The sequence below is a fragment of the Ursus arctos genome, unplaced genomic scaffold (assembly GCF_023065955.2).
Source record: "Ursus arctos isolate Adak ecotype North America unplaced genomic scaffold, UrsArc2.0 scaffold_29, whole genome shotgun sequence".
Taxonomy (NCBI): Eukaryota; Metazoa; Chordata; class Mammalia; order Carnivora; family Ursidae; genus Ursus; species Ursus arctos.
This window is the reverse complement of record NW_026622974.1, coordinates 3,218,684-3,237,490: the sequence shown is the minus strand read 5'-3', so window position 1 is coordinate 3,237,490 and position 18,807 is coordinate 3,218,684. Positions and strand designations below refer to the sequence as shown.

At 58.5% G+C, this 18,807-nt stretch overlaps 1 protein-coding gene across 5 annotated transcripts in view; it reads right to left on the bottom strand.

The window, feature by feature from the left end:
- Nucleotides 1-18,807, bottom strand: part of FOXP4 (forkhead box P4) — a 53,595-nt gene that overhangs the window by 9,618 nt on the left and 25,170 nt on the right. For 2 of the 5 annotated variants that reach the window (XM_044387225.3, XM_026507476.4), the window contains exons 3-13: nt 13,162-13,257; nt 7,092-7,214; nt 6,416-6,502; nt 4,692-4,839; nt 4,355-4,568; nt 3,972-4,076; nt 3,109-3,196; nt 1,966-2,049; nt 1,667-1,874; nt 1,509-1,585; nt 443-544 (exon numbers count right to left, since the gene is read on the bottom strand). In XM_044387225.3, coding sequence (XP_044243160.2) covers nt 443-544; nt 1,509-1,585; nt 1,667-1,874; nt 1,966-2,049; nt 3,109-3,196; nt 3,972-4,076; nt 4,355-4,568; nt 4,692-4,839; nt 6,416-6,502; nt 7,092-7,214; nt 13,162-13,257 — 1,332 coding nt within the window. The remainder of the gene's footprint in view (nt 1-442; nt 545-1,508; nt 1,586-1,666; nt 1,875-1,965; nt 2,050-3,108; nt 3,197-3,971; nt 4,077-4,354; nt 4,569-4,691; nt 4,840-6,415; nt 6,503-7,091; nt 7,215-13,161; nt 13,258-18,807) is intronic. The other 3 variants (XM_026507478.4, XM_026507477.4, XM_026507479.4) reach the window with 3 other exon arrangements.

Genomic DNA, 18,807 nt, shown 5'->3' with positions numbered 1-18,807 from the left:
GCTGGTCCCTGTGTCCACGCCTGCACACTGCCCACCCCACCCCGGGCTTCAGAACATGCACCTTTAGCCAAAGTACCCAGACCCGTAGGGTCTCTTGAGAGTGTAACCCAGGCCTCCCTAACAGGCTCGGGCATTACTGACTCCCAGAGGCCCTACTTTGTGGGGCCTATGGGGGAGCACTCCACGGAAGAGGAGGATTTCTTCCCAGAAAGAAGGCAGCACAAGGCTGGAAAGAAGGGGCTACTGAGGGGCAGTTAGAGAACATTCCATAGCCCATGCTGAGGGTAGAGGGGCCCATGATGCAGCCCATGCCCTGCTGGGGCCATTTCTGCAGAACGCCCCTCTGAGGGGACTAAATGTGATGCAGCCTTGGTCTCAAGGGGAGGTGGAGATGTCTGAGGGTGACTGGGGCTCTTGGCCAGGAGGAAGGAGCATGCCTCACCTTCCAGGTGGCAGTGTTTCTCCGGAAATAGGCGAACATCCTGGTGAACCAGTTATAGATCTCATTCAGGGTCAGCTGCCTGTCGGGAGTTTCCAGAATGGCCTGTGGGCCAGAAAGAAACAGAGAGACCCTCAGTCTGGGCCTTGAACGGTCATAGGCCTGTGCTCTCTCCCTTCTGCCTGGCCCCTGCCTCTCACCCCAAGAACAGAAAACACCGACTACAGAGGCTTGTGGACAGGAGGACTGGTGGGTGTTGTCAATGCCCTGAGTGGGGCAGGCTGCTTAGAGCCCAGCCAGAGGCCAAAGGAAACATGAGCCTCGAGGCCCATGCATTTGTGCAAGGAGCACATGATTTCCTTCTGGAGGGAAACTGGCATCAAGGGCCCCCGCCCTGTAATGAAAATGAAGCAGCATTCTCAGAGAGAGAGATCCATGGGGTGGAGGCTGGTTGTAATTTATCCTGATTTTGGCAAAGGGCGCCCTAAGCATGAGATGGGGTATGTGTGCGTATATGAGGACATGTGTGCGGATGTGTGTGCCAGCGTGGGAGGTCAGAGCAAGAGGATGTCTGTGCAAATGTCCATTCAGATGAATATTACATGAGCATTAAGACTGAGGGAGAGAACTGAGGGGTGTGTGTGTGTGTGTGTGTGAGAGAGAGAGAGAGAGAGAGAGAGAGAGAGCTGGCAGGGAGGGGGGGGAAGAGGGAGAGAGAGAGGCAGGCAGGCAGCAAGCAACTGAGAGTGACCGTAAGTCTATCAGAAAAATAGTCTCCCAGAAGCATGTGTACAAGGGAATGAGAGAATGAATGACACAGTGGGTGTGAGTAGCAAAACCCAGGGCGCATGCCCCCAGAGAGACGCCGCAGAAGCAGTGCACGGACTCAGATGGAGCCTGTGCGAGAGGCCACAGCCGGGAAGGCTAGCCTGCATGCCACTGGGAGAGGACAGGTGCGGGAGGGGACGTCTCTCCTCCGGCCCCAGGACACTTGTGGAGGCTGGGACACTGAGGTGGGGGTGCAGCCTGTGTGCCCTCCCCACCCCCTCTGTCTACCTTCCGTGCTCACCTGGCGGATGAGGGAGGCGTAGGTGAAGGGGGGCCTGACGTCGGCGTTCTTGTAGAACTCGTGATTCTGGGCCAGCTCTGGGGGCAAGAGGCAGAGGGTGAGGTACCCGGATGGGGGTCCAGCTTGGGGGGGGAAACGACCCTCCTGGCAGTCCTTACCCGAGGAGATGGGGGAGCAGAACTTGTCACTGCTCCTCCGGCGGGCAGGGCCCCCGCTGTGCAGGGGGGCAGAGCTGAGGCCGGGTGGCCGTAGGGGGGTGACGGGGGCAGCGGCTGAGGTGGGGGGGTGCACAAGACCATCTGGGAACGAGTCTGCTGCAGAGACGGGCACCTTGGAGAATGAGGAGGAGCCGGGGACCGGGTTCAGCTGTGAGCAACGGGGAGGGTGCTGAGACCAGCGCCAAGGGTGGGGGTCCCGGGGGTCCTGGGAGGGCCGCAGGGAGGGGAGAGTCACTCACTGGCTGGCTGAAGGGCTTGGGCTCGGAGGGCCGCATGTGCAGGTGGGCCATCATGGCCTGCAGCCTCTCACTCTCCTTGGCGAGCTGTGGAGAGGCGGGAGGTGGGCAGGAGCTGAGCCCCCAAGGGTCCGGTCCTCTCCCTCCTCCACATCCCACCTCTCCCCCACCAGACACCCAAAAAAACCCCTCTTCCCACCATCCCTCTCCTGCATCTCCAGCATCTGGCTCCCTCTGTCCCCTGCTCCTAAGTGGCCTCGGCTCTGCTCTGCGCCCTTCTACCCTCAAGGCCAGGGCCTGGGGTTGCCAGCTCTGTGAAGCCCTCCTCACTTCCCCTCCAGACCGGGCATCCCAGGCTCGAGCTCAGCGAGCCGCTGAGCTACAGGCCAGGGGCCCCCTTGCTAACAACACATGCTTTTTCTCCCCATCGAAGGCAGAGGCTGTGGCTGAACAACACCCAAGTTCAGTGGCACTTGTGTGTGAGAGGGTCCTCGCCCAATGAATGGAAACACAGGAATGGATGAATGATTCATTCACCCCCATTCATAAATTCAATAGGTCTTTCACAACTACCCTCTCATGGCAGGGCACTCTGCTAGGTGCCAGACGGAAATGGGTACATGTCCACCATTCTGCCTGCTGGACTGTTGTGAGTGCTACGTGTTACAGGGTGTAGCGTCGGGAGCCGACTGCTGCGGTTCTGACCCTGTCTCTGCCACCCGCTAGGGTGAGTGACTGGAAGCAAGTCACTGCACTTCTCTGGGCCTCAGTTTTCCATACCTGTAAAGTGGGGATGAGAATAGTACCTGCCATATACGGTTGTTTAGAGGATTCCTGGAGTTCTACAGGTAAAGTATTTAAGTCAGCACCGAGTGACGCGCTCCATACGGTAGCTGTGCGTATTTTTATTGTTTTTGTACAGATGCTGCTCTTCTGGGCCTCCCAGCAGATACACCCCCACCTTGGTTTGCACCTGAGAATCTAACTGTAATCATCTCACGACCTTGGCACTTAGGAGCAAGAAAGCATAAGACGAGACGTCCTCAACACCCTCTAAAGCCCTCCTGGAAATTCAGTGCTGAGGGTGGGGCAGGGCCCAAAGAGGGATGGCGTTCCCGCACCCCGCCCGCGTCCTCAGAGCCGCACCTGGATCTCCAGCTGCTGGACCACCTGCATCTGCACCCGGCACTGGGCTGTGCTCCGGTCATCCAGGGCGTGCTCTGTGTTGAGGTGTCTTCGGGGTAGGAGGGGGCAGAGAAGACACAGTTGGCCCTGCTTTGCAGGCCTGCGGCCCCCACCCGCCCATCCCGTGCTCCCATCCCGCCCATGGCCTGGAAAGCAGACAGACCTAGAGATACAAAGGGAAAGAGGTGGGAAAAAAAGAAAAAAACAAAAAAAAACAAAAACCGGGGCAACGAAGGAAGCCGCCTTCTCGTCAGCCTCCTTTGATGTCTTTGCTAAAATCCCAGCTACAGAGAGATCTAATTGCAAATGAACTAATTAAGTAAACCTCTGACGAAGCGTGAAAACAATTTGTTTGACCCTGATGCTGCAAGGGTCTGGGAGACAGCGGAGTTAATCAGTCAGTGACAGAGCCTGGCACGGCTGTGGCAGCTGGCCGCCTCCCGCCCTGCCTGTCCACCGGCCTTCCGGCCTGTCACTAGGCCATCAGTCTCCCGGGCTGAGTCTGGGGGAAGCTGGGGAGGGCGGCGGGGGCATCCTCTCCTGCTCCTCACACCCCTACCCTGAGGGGCTCTGACAGCCTGGGGATGGGGCTTAAGGAGGCTGCAGGCCCCTGAAAATACAGATGGGGGAGGTGGGGATCAGGGAGCTGGTGGAAAGAAGCTAGGCTAGGTGCCCCAGGGGTGAGGACAGCAGGACAGCAGGACAGCTGGTGGCTGAAGGCCCAAGGAAGGGCAAGCTAGGTGGCCGGCGGGGGAGGTGAGGGGCCCTGTGGAAAGGCTGCTGGAGGGTGGGGGGACAGAACATGGTGGGGGGGCGACACCTACTTGATAAACTGGCCCAGGTCTTCACACAGGGTCTCACAGCCTGGCCACTTACACTCTCCGTGTCCGTAGAGGGGGTGGGAGCCTGGCGTCTCCTCGTGGGAGGAGCTAGGAGAGCAAGAGGGAGGCAGTGGTCAGGGACCCCGAAGACCCCAACAGCCCTGGGTCCAGCTTGGGCCGGCTCCCCTGCTGGTGATGTTTCTGTCCCTAATACGGGTTTCCCAGAGGCTGAGAACAATTCTGTGAGCCCTGGGAGAGGGGTCAATTTCCGGGTCCCCAAACTCCGCCTCCCCCCCATCCCTCACTGTGGGTGCCACCCCTCGGGGTCCAGGGGTGCCCCCCCCCCGGCAGGTGTACAGTGCCCTCTCCCAGCCTGGGCCCTGCACCTGTCTCTCCGAGGTGTGAGCACAGTGGGCTGTCCGTTGGGCAGGGTGTGGTGGGAGAGGGAGGGTGAGACTTTGGGGGGGGCGGCAAACGAGGTAGCGGTGGTGGCTGAGCCGGTGAGGTCCAGCCCCTCCTGCTTGACGCTGTCCTCGGCGGGCTGCCCAGGGGCACCCTCGCCCTTCCACAGCTGGGGCAGGTCCGTCGGGCACACGGCTGCTGCGGGAGAGAGAGAGGCGGGAGGCTGGCAGGGCCCCAGGAACCCACGGGGCCTCCAACCCGGCCCTGGGAGCGGGGAGGGAGGGGGAGCCGTGGGCCGGGTCCGGGCTGGGGGGCACTCACCTTGCGGGAGGGTCTGCAGGGGCCCCGAGGCTTGGCTGGGCTGCAGGCTGACCAGCCCCTGTCTCTGCAGGCTGAGCAGGTGCTGCTGCTGCAACTGTTGCATTTGCAGGAGCTGCTGCTGGAAGGCCAGCTGCTTGTTCCCCAGGGCCTGGTGGGGGGCCCGAGGGGGCGGGCAGAGAGGGGTGCCATCAGCCTCGGGCACGCCCTCTGGCCCCCACGCTGCGGCCACCCCCTCCCAGGGCCTGTCAGCCCCCGGAGCTGTCGTAGTGGCGTCCGCGGCTGCAGCCTCTCTGCTCCCGGCCCAGCTTCCATAGGGCTGCATGCCTCCTCGCAGTAAACACACGCATGCACGCACGCACGCACACGCGCAAACACACACAGCAGACCCAGACGCTCAGCACGACGCCCTCCCTGCTCCCGCCCCCCTCCTTCCGCTGCCTCAGCTCCCCGCACCGCAGCTGTGCTCGCCTGGAAAGGGGGGGGGGCTCTCATCACAATGATCGATGAGCCTGTCAGACTCCGCGGGCCACTCCCGCCTGGCGGGCACCCTTCCCACATGCCCAGGTGCCCCCCTTCCGCGCTGAGGAGGGGGCCTACCCCCTTCAGCTCCTCTCCTCTCCTGCTTCTTAGATACAGGGAATCAAAGAGTCTGACGGGACTTTAAAAGATCCACATCAGCTGGTCATTGGGACCCAGGCCTGGGGAAGAGTCACATCTCTACTGCTCAGGCACACACTTGCTCACTGGCTCGCTGGAGGTCTGGAGCTCTGCTCTCTCCCTCCCCCTCCTTCCCCCCCACATTCAGTTCTTCACACAGGCACTGACAAGTCAGCCCGTCAGCAAGTCTTTTCTGAGCCCCAGAAGCCAAGCCAGTCCTGGGTGCTCGGGAGGCAGGGACGTCTCTGCCTGCCTGCCTGCCCTGGGGGTGGGGTGGGGGGCTGGCTATTCAATAAAGCCAGCCTACAGATAATGCAGGGAACGCAACAGTGACAAGACCTTGCCGGGGAGGCTGAGGGCGTTGGGAAATGACTGGGCGTCAGCAAGGCAGCGTTCTGGGAAGAGGCAACTCAGGACCTGGCTGTGGTTTGGCCAGCAGGAGGGAGGCACGTGTCTGGGGCACGGAGGCGGAGCCCAGGGGCCTGGTGTGGAAGCTCTGGAGGCCCTGTGGCCCAGGAGAGGCCGGGGATGTAGGCTGGGGTGTTCTCTGGAGGGGAAGGGTAGGATGTGACAAGAAGTGGCAGAGGTTGGGGCACGGCTGAAGGGAGCATGGCAAGTGGTTTGCTGAGGGACTAGAAGGTGGGGGGGGGGCGCTGAGGTGCTAAAGTCACTAAGAGACAAGTGGGCAGGAAAGGGCCTGACAACAAGGCAGCTGGTCACGAAGCTGGTCATGAGCAAGGGCCACTGGATGCCCGTTTTCATTAATCCCACAACACGAGTCAAGGAGACAAGGACACGAGTCAAGGAGACAAGGAGACAAGGAGAAAGGACCGCGTGGGGCTGAGGGCAGCTGGAGAGCTGTGCGCCCTCCCCCCCACCGTTCGCATTCCCCCCTGCCCCATGATTCCCTCCCAGCACTTCCTGATATGTCTCCTGTTCCCGCAAGGCAATTCTCTCCAGGCCGCTGTGGGACGCCCAGCCTCTGGCCAGGGGAGGGCTGGGGCAGCAGTCCTTTGAGGGGCACACCGTCCTTTGAGGGGCACACCGGGCTTACCCAAGCCCCTTACCTCTTTGGGTTGCTGCTTCCCAGCCTGCTGTTGGGTGAGGAGCTGTAAGTGGAGCTGCTCTTGCTGCTTCTTATAGTATTCCTGCAGCTGGGGGGGAGGTGGGGGGGGGCAGGGGTGGGAGTGGGTTACCAACACACAGGGGACCGCGGACCCCAGAGCAACCCCAGCCCTGTTGTTACAGGGCTCCTGGAGGCAGAAGTAGGGAGTCTCACTGGGGTGGTGAAAGGGACACCCTGCAGGGAGATGCCTGCTCTCCTCAGTCTGCTCTGAGGGTCCCCAGCAGGGCCTGGATGGGGAGGGAGTAGAGAAGGGAGAGGGGGCTTCACCCCGCAGCTCCGAGCCCTCCCTGCCTTTCTGTGGGTTTCCTGAAAAGGTCACAAAGAGCTGCCAGGATGTTCCAGTACTTTGCCCTTCCCTGGGGTTCTGGATACAGAGGTGGGGCCGGCAAGAGGGGTAGAATGGGGGTACTTCTGTGGGAGAGGCCTGACCCCTGACCTCTCCCCAGCTGCCCTGGAGGAATGCCGATCAATCCAGCCTGAGCAGTCCCTCCGGTTTCTGCCCCGGCTTTGGCCAGCAGTGATGTTGGCAGTCAACAGGGTGGGAGATGGGAGGTCAGGGCCTCCCCTGCCCCACCGTCCTCTCTCTGACCTCCCAGCTGCCCTGGGGCCAGACTCACCTGCTGCAGCATGAGTGCCTGTTGCTGCTGGAGCAAGGCCTGCAGCTGTGGGGGCGACAGGATCTGCTGCATCTGTTGGGGGGCAAGCATCTGCGGCGACATCATGGCCACCGACACAGGCACCTGTGGGATTGGGCCCCATTAGCCTGCTCCCCTCGCTCCCACCCACAGTATGGCAGGGTGGACTGGAGGGAGACGGCTGGGTTCAAAACCTGGCTCTGCCACCTACTAGCTGTGTGTCTTTGGACAAGTGACTTACCTCCCTGTTCTCCATTTCCTTGTCTCTGAAGGGGAAGTAGCAACAGGGCCTGCTTCTTAGGGCTGTCGTGCAGATTAATGAGCTGATACTTAGAACAGAGCCTGGTACACAGCAGGCGCTCATGAGGGTGGTCACTATCTCCAGAGAGCCAAGAGGAGACCCTAGTGACACTGGTCAATAGGACCCATATCCACGCTCTGCAGGCTTTCTCCCCCAGTCATGGGGATGGGCAACACCTAGCCATTCCCGGTTCCTGCTCCGTCTGTGCCGAGCGCTATCTCCAAGGTGGGCCTGGCCAGAGGGCCGTCCGCAGCCATGGGACAGATTCAAAAAGGGGACCCCATGGCATGAGGACCTGGATTTCAGCTCCGATTGCGTACATGTCACGCACACCGGCCCAGCTGTCTGGAGCGCACACACAGAGGCCAGTGCTGACCCAGTGAGTGCCCACCCACGTATACAGGTGTAGTCAGGTCAACGTGGGCTGGAAAAGAACACTAGGCAGGCAGGCAGGAGGCACGCTGCTACTCCTAGCTCTGGAGTGAATTTGCTGTGTGCCCTCCAGGCAAGTCACTTGCCGTCTCTGGGCTGTCAGTTTCCTCAAACCCTAAAACAGGAGCTGAACTAGAAGAGATGACACCTGCCTTCCGGCAGGAACGTGCAGGAGTCTCAGCGTGGAGAGGCTCTCTATCCCTGGCCCTGGCTCAGGCCTCGGGAGGAGGCTCAGAGAACCTAGCTACCAGCAAAAGGTTCCTGGAAAAGCAGTAACATCATTCTTCTCTCTGCCCCACCTCCCTGAAATCCCCGGGCAGTCCCAGCCAGGGAGGCCCAAGGTGCAACGCTGTCTTGTCCCGCGGTTTTGGCAGGACAGGTGCCCTGATGGGGCTCAGAGCCCGGCTTGTCTAATCTCCCCTCCCACTGCCAAGTCTTAGAAGCGCCCCCCCCTTCCCACACACAGCAGGCCCTCACTGAGTATTTGCTCCCTTGAGCTGAAATACCTCCCCCAGCAGATCAGAGGCCTGTCTGCTAGCCCAGGGGTGGGGAGGGAGGGGTTTGGGCAGCCCAGTCAGGGAGCAGTACCCTGTAGGGACTTGTCCTGGGCAGGATGTGACAGGTTATGTCCTCAGGGGACTTACGGCCCCTGTCACCTCCCCCTTGCCGCGTGGGTAGGGCAGGGGAGGAGGAGCTGGTTCCCTTCCAGATCCCTGGCAGGGGCAGGACTCAGCCTCAAGCCACCAATGAGGGAATCCCCAGGCAGAGGAGTAGCAGGGGCAGTGTTGTAGATCCAGGGACATGGGGGAGCTCCCAGTGCCCCCGATTCTTCTTCCGCCCCACCCCAGTAACTAATGGCTGAGCCCCAGCCCTGGGCTTATCTCCTTTATCCCAGCCATCTCTGTGCCAACAGCCCTGGGCGGGGCATACCCTCGCTCTTTAGCCGTGAACACTGTGTGTGAGTGAAGGCTCCCAGGGGCCTCTAACGAGGAGCCTTAAGTGGCAGGGTTGGGATTCAGGCCCAGGTCTGTGAACTCCATGGCTCCTGGTATTTCCCCATCCACACGGCCTTCCCTACCCCGGAGCAGATCTTGAGGAAGGTTAGGAAGCGTGTTTGGAAACTGAACTATCCAGGGAGCGGAGGGGTCCAGGAGGCTGGAGATCCAAAGGCCAAGCTCCCTTTGTACAGCTGTATCTGGAGGAGACTCTAGAAAGCCAGACCGTAGGGGCCTTCTGGTCCTCCCTCTCAGAGGGGTCTGGGCGAGGGGGCAGACAGTGACACAGACCCCCACACCTCTTGAGGAGTCAGCCTGTGTCCTCTGCTGGGTGCCCCCGAGACTGGGAGGAGGCTTGGCTGTCCTTTCTTTCCTCCTCCCGTGGCGGTGCCCACCAGAGCTCAGAGTCCTGGATTTCTGAGTCAGGTGACCTAGGTTCTTGTCCCTGACTTGGAGGATTCTCTAAATCACCTGCCTCACCTTTTCCACCCAGGCCGCTAGGTGCTAATGATGTGCCTTTAGGCACTTCCCTAAATCCTCACACCAAATGGGGGCGGGGGAGCGGGTCTAATCATCATGACCATTTTACAGATGAGAAAACTGAGACCTAGAGAACTTAAATAACCCGGCCTGTCCCCAAAGGGGGAGTGGGAATAGAGGTAAGTGAAAGTGATTTGTAGGCCATTAAATTCTATACAAATGTAGAGAAAACTACTTTGTAAAACATTCTGCGTTTTCCTCTTCTCCTCCTTTCCCTCTTTCTCCAACACCAGAAGGCACCACATGGCCAGGGTTCCTGAGGACCAGGGCCCACAGCCTGCCCTCCTCATGCTGGGAGGACTGAACTAGAGAAGGACATGGCCCAGGCAGGGAGACAGCCCAGACACGAGGGGATCTTTCCAGCCACTAGGGCTGTGAGTCACGGTGAGTGGCATGCAAGAAAGGATGTGGCATTTCCTTCCTTGGGGCTTTCCTACTTGGACGCAGGGGAGTGGAAGAGATGACCTTGGAAGGCCTCCCTGGCCCCCGCCGTTCCTGCCAATTGGCCCAACAGCCGGCTGGAGAGGCGGCTCCATGCAGCCAGATTACTTTGGGTATACTGGTCTCCCGGGGCCCAAGGGGCCAAGAAAGGTCAGGAGGTGGCTGCTGCATGCTGAGCTCCTGAGCTGGCTAATACCATGCACCCCCCTCCATGCCCCTTAGGGTTCTGAGAACTGAATTGGAGCCCCACTGGTGTCCCCGCTGACCCTTCACTAGGCTGGGATGTGTCAGGATAGGCGCTGTCGGCTTGTCAGCTCAGCAAGGCCCGTGAGTCACTGTCTGGAGAGTGGCCAGGGCAGCCAAATGCTTACCGAAGCCCTGGCAGTGTGAGCCGTGGGCTAACCGCCCACAGCTGCCTCCAGCCCCTCCCTCAGGGACCCTGCCCAGGCCCTTGGGTCCTCCACCCACCATGAGTACAGTGTGCTTGTCCAGGGGCTGAGAGTGGAGAGGCTGAACACCCCACGGATACAATTTGATGCCAGAATCAAGGACCCAAACTCAACGTCTGAAGCCTCTGAAATGGGATCTAGGGTCCTTGGCTCAGTGGGGAGATCAGGCCAGAGCTTTGGTGAAATTCCCTTGCAGATGACCAGAAGGAAGTCCTCAGACTAGTTCTGGCCTGGGGCTGCAGTAAGAAAGAAGTGATGGGGCACCAAGACGAATTTCCAGAAATTCTGGAAGTGTCAGCCTCAGCGGTGCTGAGAAGATGCTATGGAGGTTGGGCAGAGCTAAGGGGCCCGGCCCTAGCCACTGTCCCCTCCGCCCCTCAAAACTCCCGGCTACCTTTGCTGCCTTCTGTAACTGACCTCTCCCCACCTGTGACCCAGGCCTGGGCACAAGCTAGGCCATCTCCAGGCTGCAGCTGGACACTAACATGGTTCTAGAAACTTCTGAAGCTGGCTCCAGGAGAGGGGTGGTGAACAAGGTTGGGAGGTGAGGCAGCCAATCCTGCCTTGCACTGGGGAGCTGCCCTGTCATGTGGGGGCCAACGGGTGCCCATCTATCTTTCTTCATTAACCACTTTACTCACAGAGAAGCGATTTGTAGGACTTGGGCCCCACTCAGGGACAGAAGCTCCACCCTCCTAAGAGACTGTGGACCGAAGGGTGGGGCTGAGAGGCAAGGAAGGTACCCAGGGTTGGAAGAGGAAGAGGGTCAACAGTTGGAGCTCCAGACTCCTGGGGAAGTTCAGACACGGCCCCATGAACGCCGCCTCCCTGAAACCAGAGAAACACCCGCCCAGGGCTCTGCACCTGGGAACACCTGGTGTTCACTACTGTGCAAAGCACACACGATGGCACAGTACAGGCATTCAAGTCTAAATTCTGGAGCTAGCTGTTTGGGGTCAAATCCTGGGTCCGTCCCTTAGTAGCTGTGTGACTCAGGACAAGTGACTTAACCTATCTGGGCCAAGGTCTCCTCATCCGCAAGATGGGGCTAATAATAGCATCTGTAGATCCCATAGGGTTGTGAGGATAAAGGGAGACAATGACACTTGTAAAGCACTTAGTGTCTGCCCCGTGGTAAGCACTGTAAATGCTGTTAGTTTCATTAGTACTGAGCAAGTATTTGATGAATGGATGAATCAGTCAATGATTCGGAGGAGGAGGCAAGGAGAGAGAAGGCCTGAGAAAAGGATCATTTGTTCTGTCTCTCTGACCAAAATTTCTGTCTCTTATTCTGAGCCATCCAGGGCTGCTCTTGTTTTGGGAAAGGGGCTCTCCTAAGGAAGATTCCATAGCCTCCCCTCCCCTCTCAATTATTTCAGATCTCCTACCCCTCATAGCCAGCCATTAAGTCCTTCTTGATGCCTGACCTCAGTCCCTCCAACTACCATCAAGCTCCTTCCCTCCTGCCTTGGGCCAGCAGGACCTCTCTGGCTGGGGGAACGGTCTTGTTCCCCAGCCCACCCCTCCCAGTTCCTAGAAGGGGGTGTGAGGCCAGGCCCAGGGTGAGGACCACTCAGAGCAGTAGCCTGAGGGCCACTTCAGATTCACGGAATATGTGGGGAGTGGGGGGATCCCTAATTCAAAGAGGCCCAGTCCTCACACCACATGGGTACGAGAACCTTCTACATCTTTCCAGTGCCAGAACTTTCTCTTCTTCCCATTATTGACCTTCTGGATTCTGTTCTCACCTCCCCCCCAAACCACTACCCATCTTGGCCCAATTCCTCCCCCTTGAGGGCTGTCTCATTAGGTTCAAGACTCCTAAAAGAGGGCCACTGCTCAGGCCCTGTATCTGTCAGTCACCTTGAACTTCTTCAAACCATTTTCCCAACATAAGCTTGTTTGACTAAGCTTGTTTGATGTAAGACTCAGATACTCCTCAGAGCACTGGAATCCCCGCCCCCCGCCCCACCCCAGGACAAAGCCTAGTTCTGGGTCCTTCTCGGAGCACCCAGCACCTCATCCCTGCAGTCTTTTTCACTTCCCTCCTTCCTTCAGCACCCCACCCCCACAACCTCCAGAGCTTCTCGCTCAGGATCCTGCTCACTCTTCCTCCCCTAGATAAACTTCCTTTCAAAGCCCTGCTTAATCCTCTCCCCAATTCTGAGCCTCCCCTGCTGCTGTGGGGAGGGGTGGGAGAGCGAGGAAGCGAGGCTGCAGGGCCCAGGGGGAGGGGAGCTGGCTGCCCGAATCGTGACCCACCCAACTCAGACCGCAATTCTCCCAAGTTCTTTGTGACACAAAAGGTAAACAGAAGGCCCAGCTTCCCCCCACCCCAACCTCCCACAGATCTCCCCTCCCCCAGCCAGCCAGATGGGCCAGCAAGCTGGGGGAAGGGAAAGGGGGAAAAAAGGGCAGATTGTGCAAAGGAAAACAAAAGAGACAGAGAGACACCAAGAGACAGGAAACTGGGGGAGACAAGAGAGAGTTGGTGGGTGAGAGATGGGGAGGGGGCACGTGGTGACCTCAGCATCTAAGAGAGAGCGGGGAGAGAGGGACAGGCCAAGGGACCCAAGGGGATAGAGAAACAGAAACCTGAAAAGGGACAGGGACCCCCTCAAGGGCAGAGCCAGGGAAGGGAAGCAAGGGGAGGTACCCAGAGAGGGCGTGAGCTGAACGCAGACACAAACTCTGAGTGACACACACAAAAAGGCTGAGCAGAGGAAGGCCTGGGCGATCAGGTGGAGACAAGAGAAAGTGAACTTTCTTCACCCCACCCCTGCACTGACCACATTTGCTTCTGGAAAGCTGCTGCTTTGTGGCACTGGGGACTGGCCAGAGCCATCCTCCAGCTGGCCCTACCTGTCCCTTGGGGCCAAGCCCATCCTCCTCACCTGCACAGCAGAGGCCGACTGCTTGCTGTCACTGTTGCCCGGGGAGCTCAGGCCTGAGGCCTGCTGCAGCAGGAACTGCCTGGCCACCTGGAGAGCCTGCAAGAGAGGGGTCGGTCAGCGCAGGGCCTACCTGCTCCAACAGTGGCCTGAAGGGCCAGGAGGAGGCAGGGGGTGGTCAGGGGGCAGTGCAGGATCCAGGTTTCAGGGGCTGTCTGGGGGCAGTAAAGGGAAGGAGGCCAGGCTGAGGTGGAAGGTCTTGGGGGTGGGTGAGAGGGTCGCAGAGTGCAACTGGCCTTGGCGGTAAGCCTAAAGGTAGGAGTCCCTGAGAGGAGCTACCAGGGTGTGGAATCAGAGCCCATAGGGGCCTCACTCTGGGACTGAGAGGTTTTGTTGGGACTCAACGGGGGCAGCAAATGGAAGGGACAGTGGCCACAAAAGGATCCCAGGGGAAAGCACAGCAGATGGACTCCACGTACTAATACTGGTACTACTTGCTGAGCATCTACTATGTGTCAGGCCCTTTCACACACGAGATCTCACTGAATCCTTCCTGTGAGGCTGTGAGGTAGGGATTATCAGTTCCATTCTACAGCTGAGGAAATGGAGTCTCCAGGAGGTAGAGTAAGCTGCCCAGGATCACACAGCCAGGAGGTGTCAGAGAGAGGATCTGAGTCCAGGAAGCCTTGGCCGGGGGGGCCAGTCTGGAGGCAAAGGGAGAAGCATTCACTTGGGGTCACTGCACCCAGTCGAGGGGGATGAGGGTGGAGTCTCAGGGTCTGAGCACTGTGTGGCTTTCTGAGTCCAGAGATCTGGATGCAGGGTCTTGTGGCATGGGGGAATTCGGTCAAGTCCTCAAGGGCATGTGTGAACTTCCAGCGAGTAACTCCGACCTCACTGTGGTGGTCTGGGCTCAGAGGCCCTGGCGGCTTGGACTGGACTAGGAGTTGGCAGGGTCGTAGGAGTGGGAAGCGTGTGGAGTTTGCAGGGGAACAGCTCTGGCCCATCGCTGAGCCTGGAAGGTGAGCAGTGAGAGGTGTGGTGGGAGAGAGGAGGGTTAGGGCGGGAGGCCCATGAAGTTCTCCGTAAGGACGGCCAAGCCCTCCATCACCCCACTCTGGGTCAGTGTGGAGTTCAGAGGCAGGGGATGTGGGGACCTGTCCTGAATCCACATTCCAGGAGCACAAAACCTGCCCTCTCCCATGTTCCACAAAAATCTCCTTCAGCACCGCAGGCAGTTGCATCCAGGTCTTTGACAGGGTGCTCTGGCATCAGACAGTCCTGGGTCTGAATCTCAGTTGTGCTGCTGAGTACGACCTTGGGCATGTTATGACCTCCCCGTGCTTCAGTCTCTTCTGCAAAACCAGGACACTATCCATCTCTGAAATACCAGGGGGGCGGGAGGACTCGAGCTTGGTACCAAGGTGGCATCGCGAAGTGTCCGTTCCCTTCCCTTCTCGAGAATGTGTGTTCTCTCCCTCAGCTCAGTCAGCCAGTGGCCGGCACAGCCTCCTGCCCAGCGCACCTGTGTAACGAGGTATGCTCCCTGCGGCTCCCTCAGCTCTGTCCACACACACACACACACACACACACACACACACTCATGTTTGTCCTCACCACAAGCGCCAACAAGGCAAAACCTTATGTGACGCACTCGCACACACTCACCAGCTGCAAACATCACGAGTACCCACTGCATGTGTGCACACGCCCTTCGAAGCCCCTTCTTCACTGCCATTGAACAGCCGAGCCGCCCCCGGCCTCGAACCTAGCTTCCCTCAGCACGGTCTCCAAATACTCACTGGTGGACCTGCGGGCACATGGCTCCCAGCAGACCTAGAGCTCACATGAGCGTGCCCCTCACCAGCCCACCCACCCCCAGATCCTAGGCCTTCCTCAACCCCTCTCTTCCCCTGGACAAGTGGCCAGGGGTTTCTTCTCCAAGATTACTTTGAAAAGTAGAAATCTGACCTTTCTCAGTCAAAAGGCTTTGAGAAGCTATGGAAAGGGGGAGGGGGTTGATAGAAGGAAGAGAGTAGCCACGTGGTCATCAGGAAGGAGCCCCTGTCTCTAGGTGCCTGCGTGACCCCCTCCAGGTCTAATGAGTCAGACACATGCTCTTTGTCCTCCAAAGGTGGAGGTGGGGTAAAGGGGTTGGGGGCCAGAGGACGGGGGGCAAGCTGGGGGAAGAGGAAGGCTTGGAGGAGCTGGCCTGCCCAGGTGACCAGAGCGGAAACACAGGGGAGGGGTTTCCAGGGGAAGTAAGGGGAGGGACCTGGGATGCTGGATTCACTCCCCGTGGACTCTCTTACTTTGTGGTCCCCTGGAGCACGAAATTACAACATTTACAGGAAAAAATGACAGGCCTTATAGTCTTAATCTGTGACGGTCCCTTCACTCACCCTCCTGCCCTCCTCCCACTCTGGGTCTTTCCTCCCCTGCAGGCCCAGTGACAGGGAGCCCAGCCAAGGCTGGGTCCTCCTGGGACTGCCCCCACGCACGTCTTCCTTCACGTTACTGAGCGCCTCCTGTGTGCCAGGGGCTGTGCTGGGTGCCGAGACACACACAGAACTGGGCCCACTCATGGCTGGACTCATGGCTGCAGAGCTGTAAGGACAGCCGCCCATCAGAGCTGGAGCGGAGGTGAGCACCGGGCCGCAGAGCCCAAAGAAGGTGGCGGCACTAGCTATTACTGACAGGAGTCCTGAGGGGCGAGGTCCTCAGGTGGACCAGGAGGCTGAAATGTGTTCCTGGCACAGTGACCCCCACTGCACAGAGGAGTGAAATGGCCCAGCAAGTCCAGGGACCTTGAAACCATTCCCGGGCTGGCAGCAGGAGAGGCTGGAGGAGCCCACAGGGGCCCTCAGGTCATCAGGGCCCTGCAGGCACTTCATTCATTCCTTCGTTCGTTCACTTACTCACATGCATGGCCGCCCGCCATGCACAGGTCCTGTGCTTAGAGGCGATGGGGAGGGGATGGTGGACAGCCCAAGGTCATTTTGTGTAGTAATTTGCTTAGAGCTCAGCCCTGACCCAACTTAGAGTGGTTTGGGGACCACTGAAAAATCATGCTGTGGGTGCCCAGGGGTAACGGTGATGGGCAGACCCTGGACCTGGGGTCCAAGCTCCCCTCCCCAGATGGCCTGGACATGACCCTGACCGCTCAGCGTACTCCAGTGTTCCTCCATTCCCCACTCCCTACCACCGTCCACACATCCAGACTCCAGGCTGGGGACAGCACCCTGGGAGCGAAGGGGGTCCCTCTGGCCCAGGATGCCCACATCCAGGGGAGTCACCCAAGGGATCAGGTAGGTCGGGAGACTTCCTGAAGCCCCACCTGGGTCCTATCCCCCACTCCGACACGCCAGGACTCATCTATACCGGCTGTTGGCCCTGGGGCCTGATTACATCACCAGCCTGCCCGCTGCTGAGAGACTTGGGCAGTGGTGGCCCCCACCCCACAGAGCCAGCCCCACTTTCTCTGATGATGCCAACCAGGTCACAGCCCCCTTGAAAACACACATGTTGTCAAAGCATCTGTGAGCCCCCTTCCCAGCCAGCAGCACATTTGTGCAATTCACTCTGGTTTAGGCTGAACAGGGGAGGCAGGCTAGGCGGACAGGGTTCAAGAGCTGGCATTTGTACAGGGCTACTTCTTGTTGAAGCTTCACCCCCTTGAGTGAGGCAGGGCCCGTGACACGGTCTACATCTTCCAGACAAGGAAACTGAGACCCAAGGTCCCACAGCCAGGAAATGGAGTCCGGACACCTCTGACTGCCCAGCCACCCCGACCCACGGCAGGGCCTTCAGAAGCTTGAACATGGTCTCTCTAGGCCTGTGACCCTGGTCTCCCCCGAGGCTGGGTGCTTTCAGCTGTCTAGGTGTGAAGGGGAGCTAAGGCTGGTGCAGGCGGGTAGACAAGACCAAAACAGGAATCGTCAGGAAGCTGGGCTCGATGTCCCTTCCCCGAGGACCAGAGATACCCAAACACAGCCTGGATGGAGAAAGGCATTTAGAATCCCATACGAAGGAGAAGCCATCAAGGAACCCTTAGGAGGGAGGGAGGGAGATGGGGGGCTCGGGGCAGAATGCAAAACCGGGAAGTCATTCGGCCTCTTAAATCCCCTCTCTCCACCCCTTGGACTTAAAACCTCATCTCCAGCTCTGTGCTTTGGAGGATAAGTTCTAGTCTTCCTTCAAAGGGGGCAGTGCTAGGCCGTTCAGTTCATGGACCCTGGTCAGAGATCCAGATCCAAACCCTGGCTCCACCATATACTGAGTGACCCTGGGTAAGTCACTTTACCTCTCTGAGTCTCAGTTTCTTCCTCTGTGAAATAGGATTAACCCTGTCCTTAGTTCCCAGGGCTGCTATGAAGAGTACACGAGGCACGGGGAGTACTTAGCACCGTGCCGGGCACCCGGTGGGTACGGAATGGACACCAACTTGTGTCTTTACTATTAATCTGCCACCTTCCCTGGCAGCTCCTGGTTATTTGTCCAGTGCCGCCTGGCAGGACCGGCTCACCAAACCCTTCCCTAGCCTATACCCCTTCCCCCTCCAGCCCAAGAACTGTCTTGCTAATGAAGGCGAACTCCACCCCCTCCCCCCCCACCACCGCCCATCCATTCAGAAGTCATTAGCAGGATCTCCGCAATTAGGAACAAATGGCTTATAACGGATGGAGAGGAATGAAGCCAGAGCTTGGAGGGCAACAGGGGCTGCTATGAAAAGAAAAACAAGTCTTGGAGCAGGAGGGTCTCTTGTCCGCAGGATGAGACCAAACCCTCATTTCGGTCTCTGAGAATTCAGGGGGGAGGGACCAGCATCCTCTCGATGGAGGCCAGGTGCAGGGCTATTTACTGGTCCTTTCTGGGGGCTGAGGATTGGGAGGGCGGGGACATGGTGCTCAGAGACAAGCTTGCAAGGGCTGAACTTTGAGAATGGAGCTGGAGAACCTCACAGACCTGGCAAGCTGGAAGTGTTGGAGGGTCTCCAGTCTCATGTTTTTTAAATCTCTGGCCATGATCTAATGGTGGGTCATAACAGCAATTTAGTGGGTCAAAAAAAATAGGAACACACACACATATTAAGAAAGCATCAGAGTTATTAGGTGAGCATAAGCATTGTTTCATGAAACTGTGTTCTAGGGCTGCAAGTAAAATGTATCTCTTAGAGCGGATCTTAAGCAAAACGGTTTGTGAAGCGTAGCTGTGGTTCACGTCATAGATGTGGAGATGATACAGAGAGGGACAGTGACACGCCCCAAGTCACACAGTAGCAGAGGCAGAATCTGAATGCCCTGGGCCTGCCATGGGCTCTGGGCAGGGAAGAGGAGCCCTAAGCGGCCGGGCAAGATGGAGGACTCCCTGGCAAATTTAGGTTTCATCTGCATTGTGGGGAGGGGCAGCCAAAATAAAATCCAAGCTTCTTTTGTCTGCATCTAGCTAATGTTGGCAAAACTGAGATAGACATTGTCTTGATGATTAATTTCAACTGGGGCTGGCTAGATTTAGGGGAAGGGACACAAGGAGGGCATATGGGGGGTGGCGGTTAGCCTATCCCAAACCTGAGAAGAGCCCCAGGAAAGCCTATCACCTGTCCACGCACCCTCTCCTTACCCACAGCCAGAGTATGACTCTCTATTCATT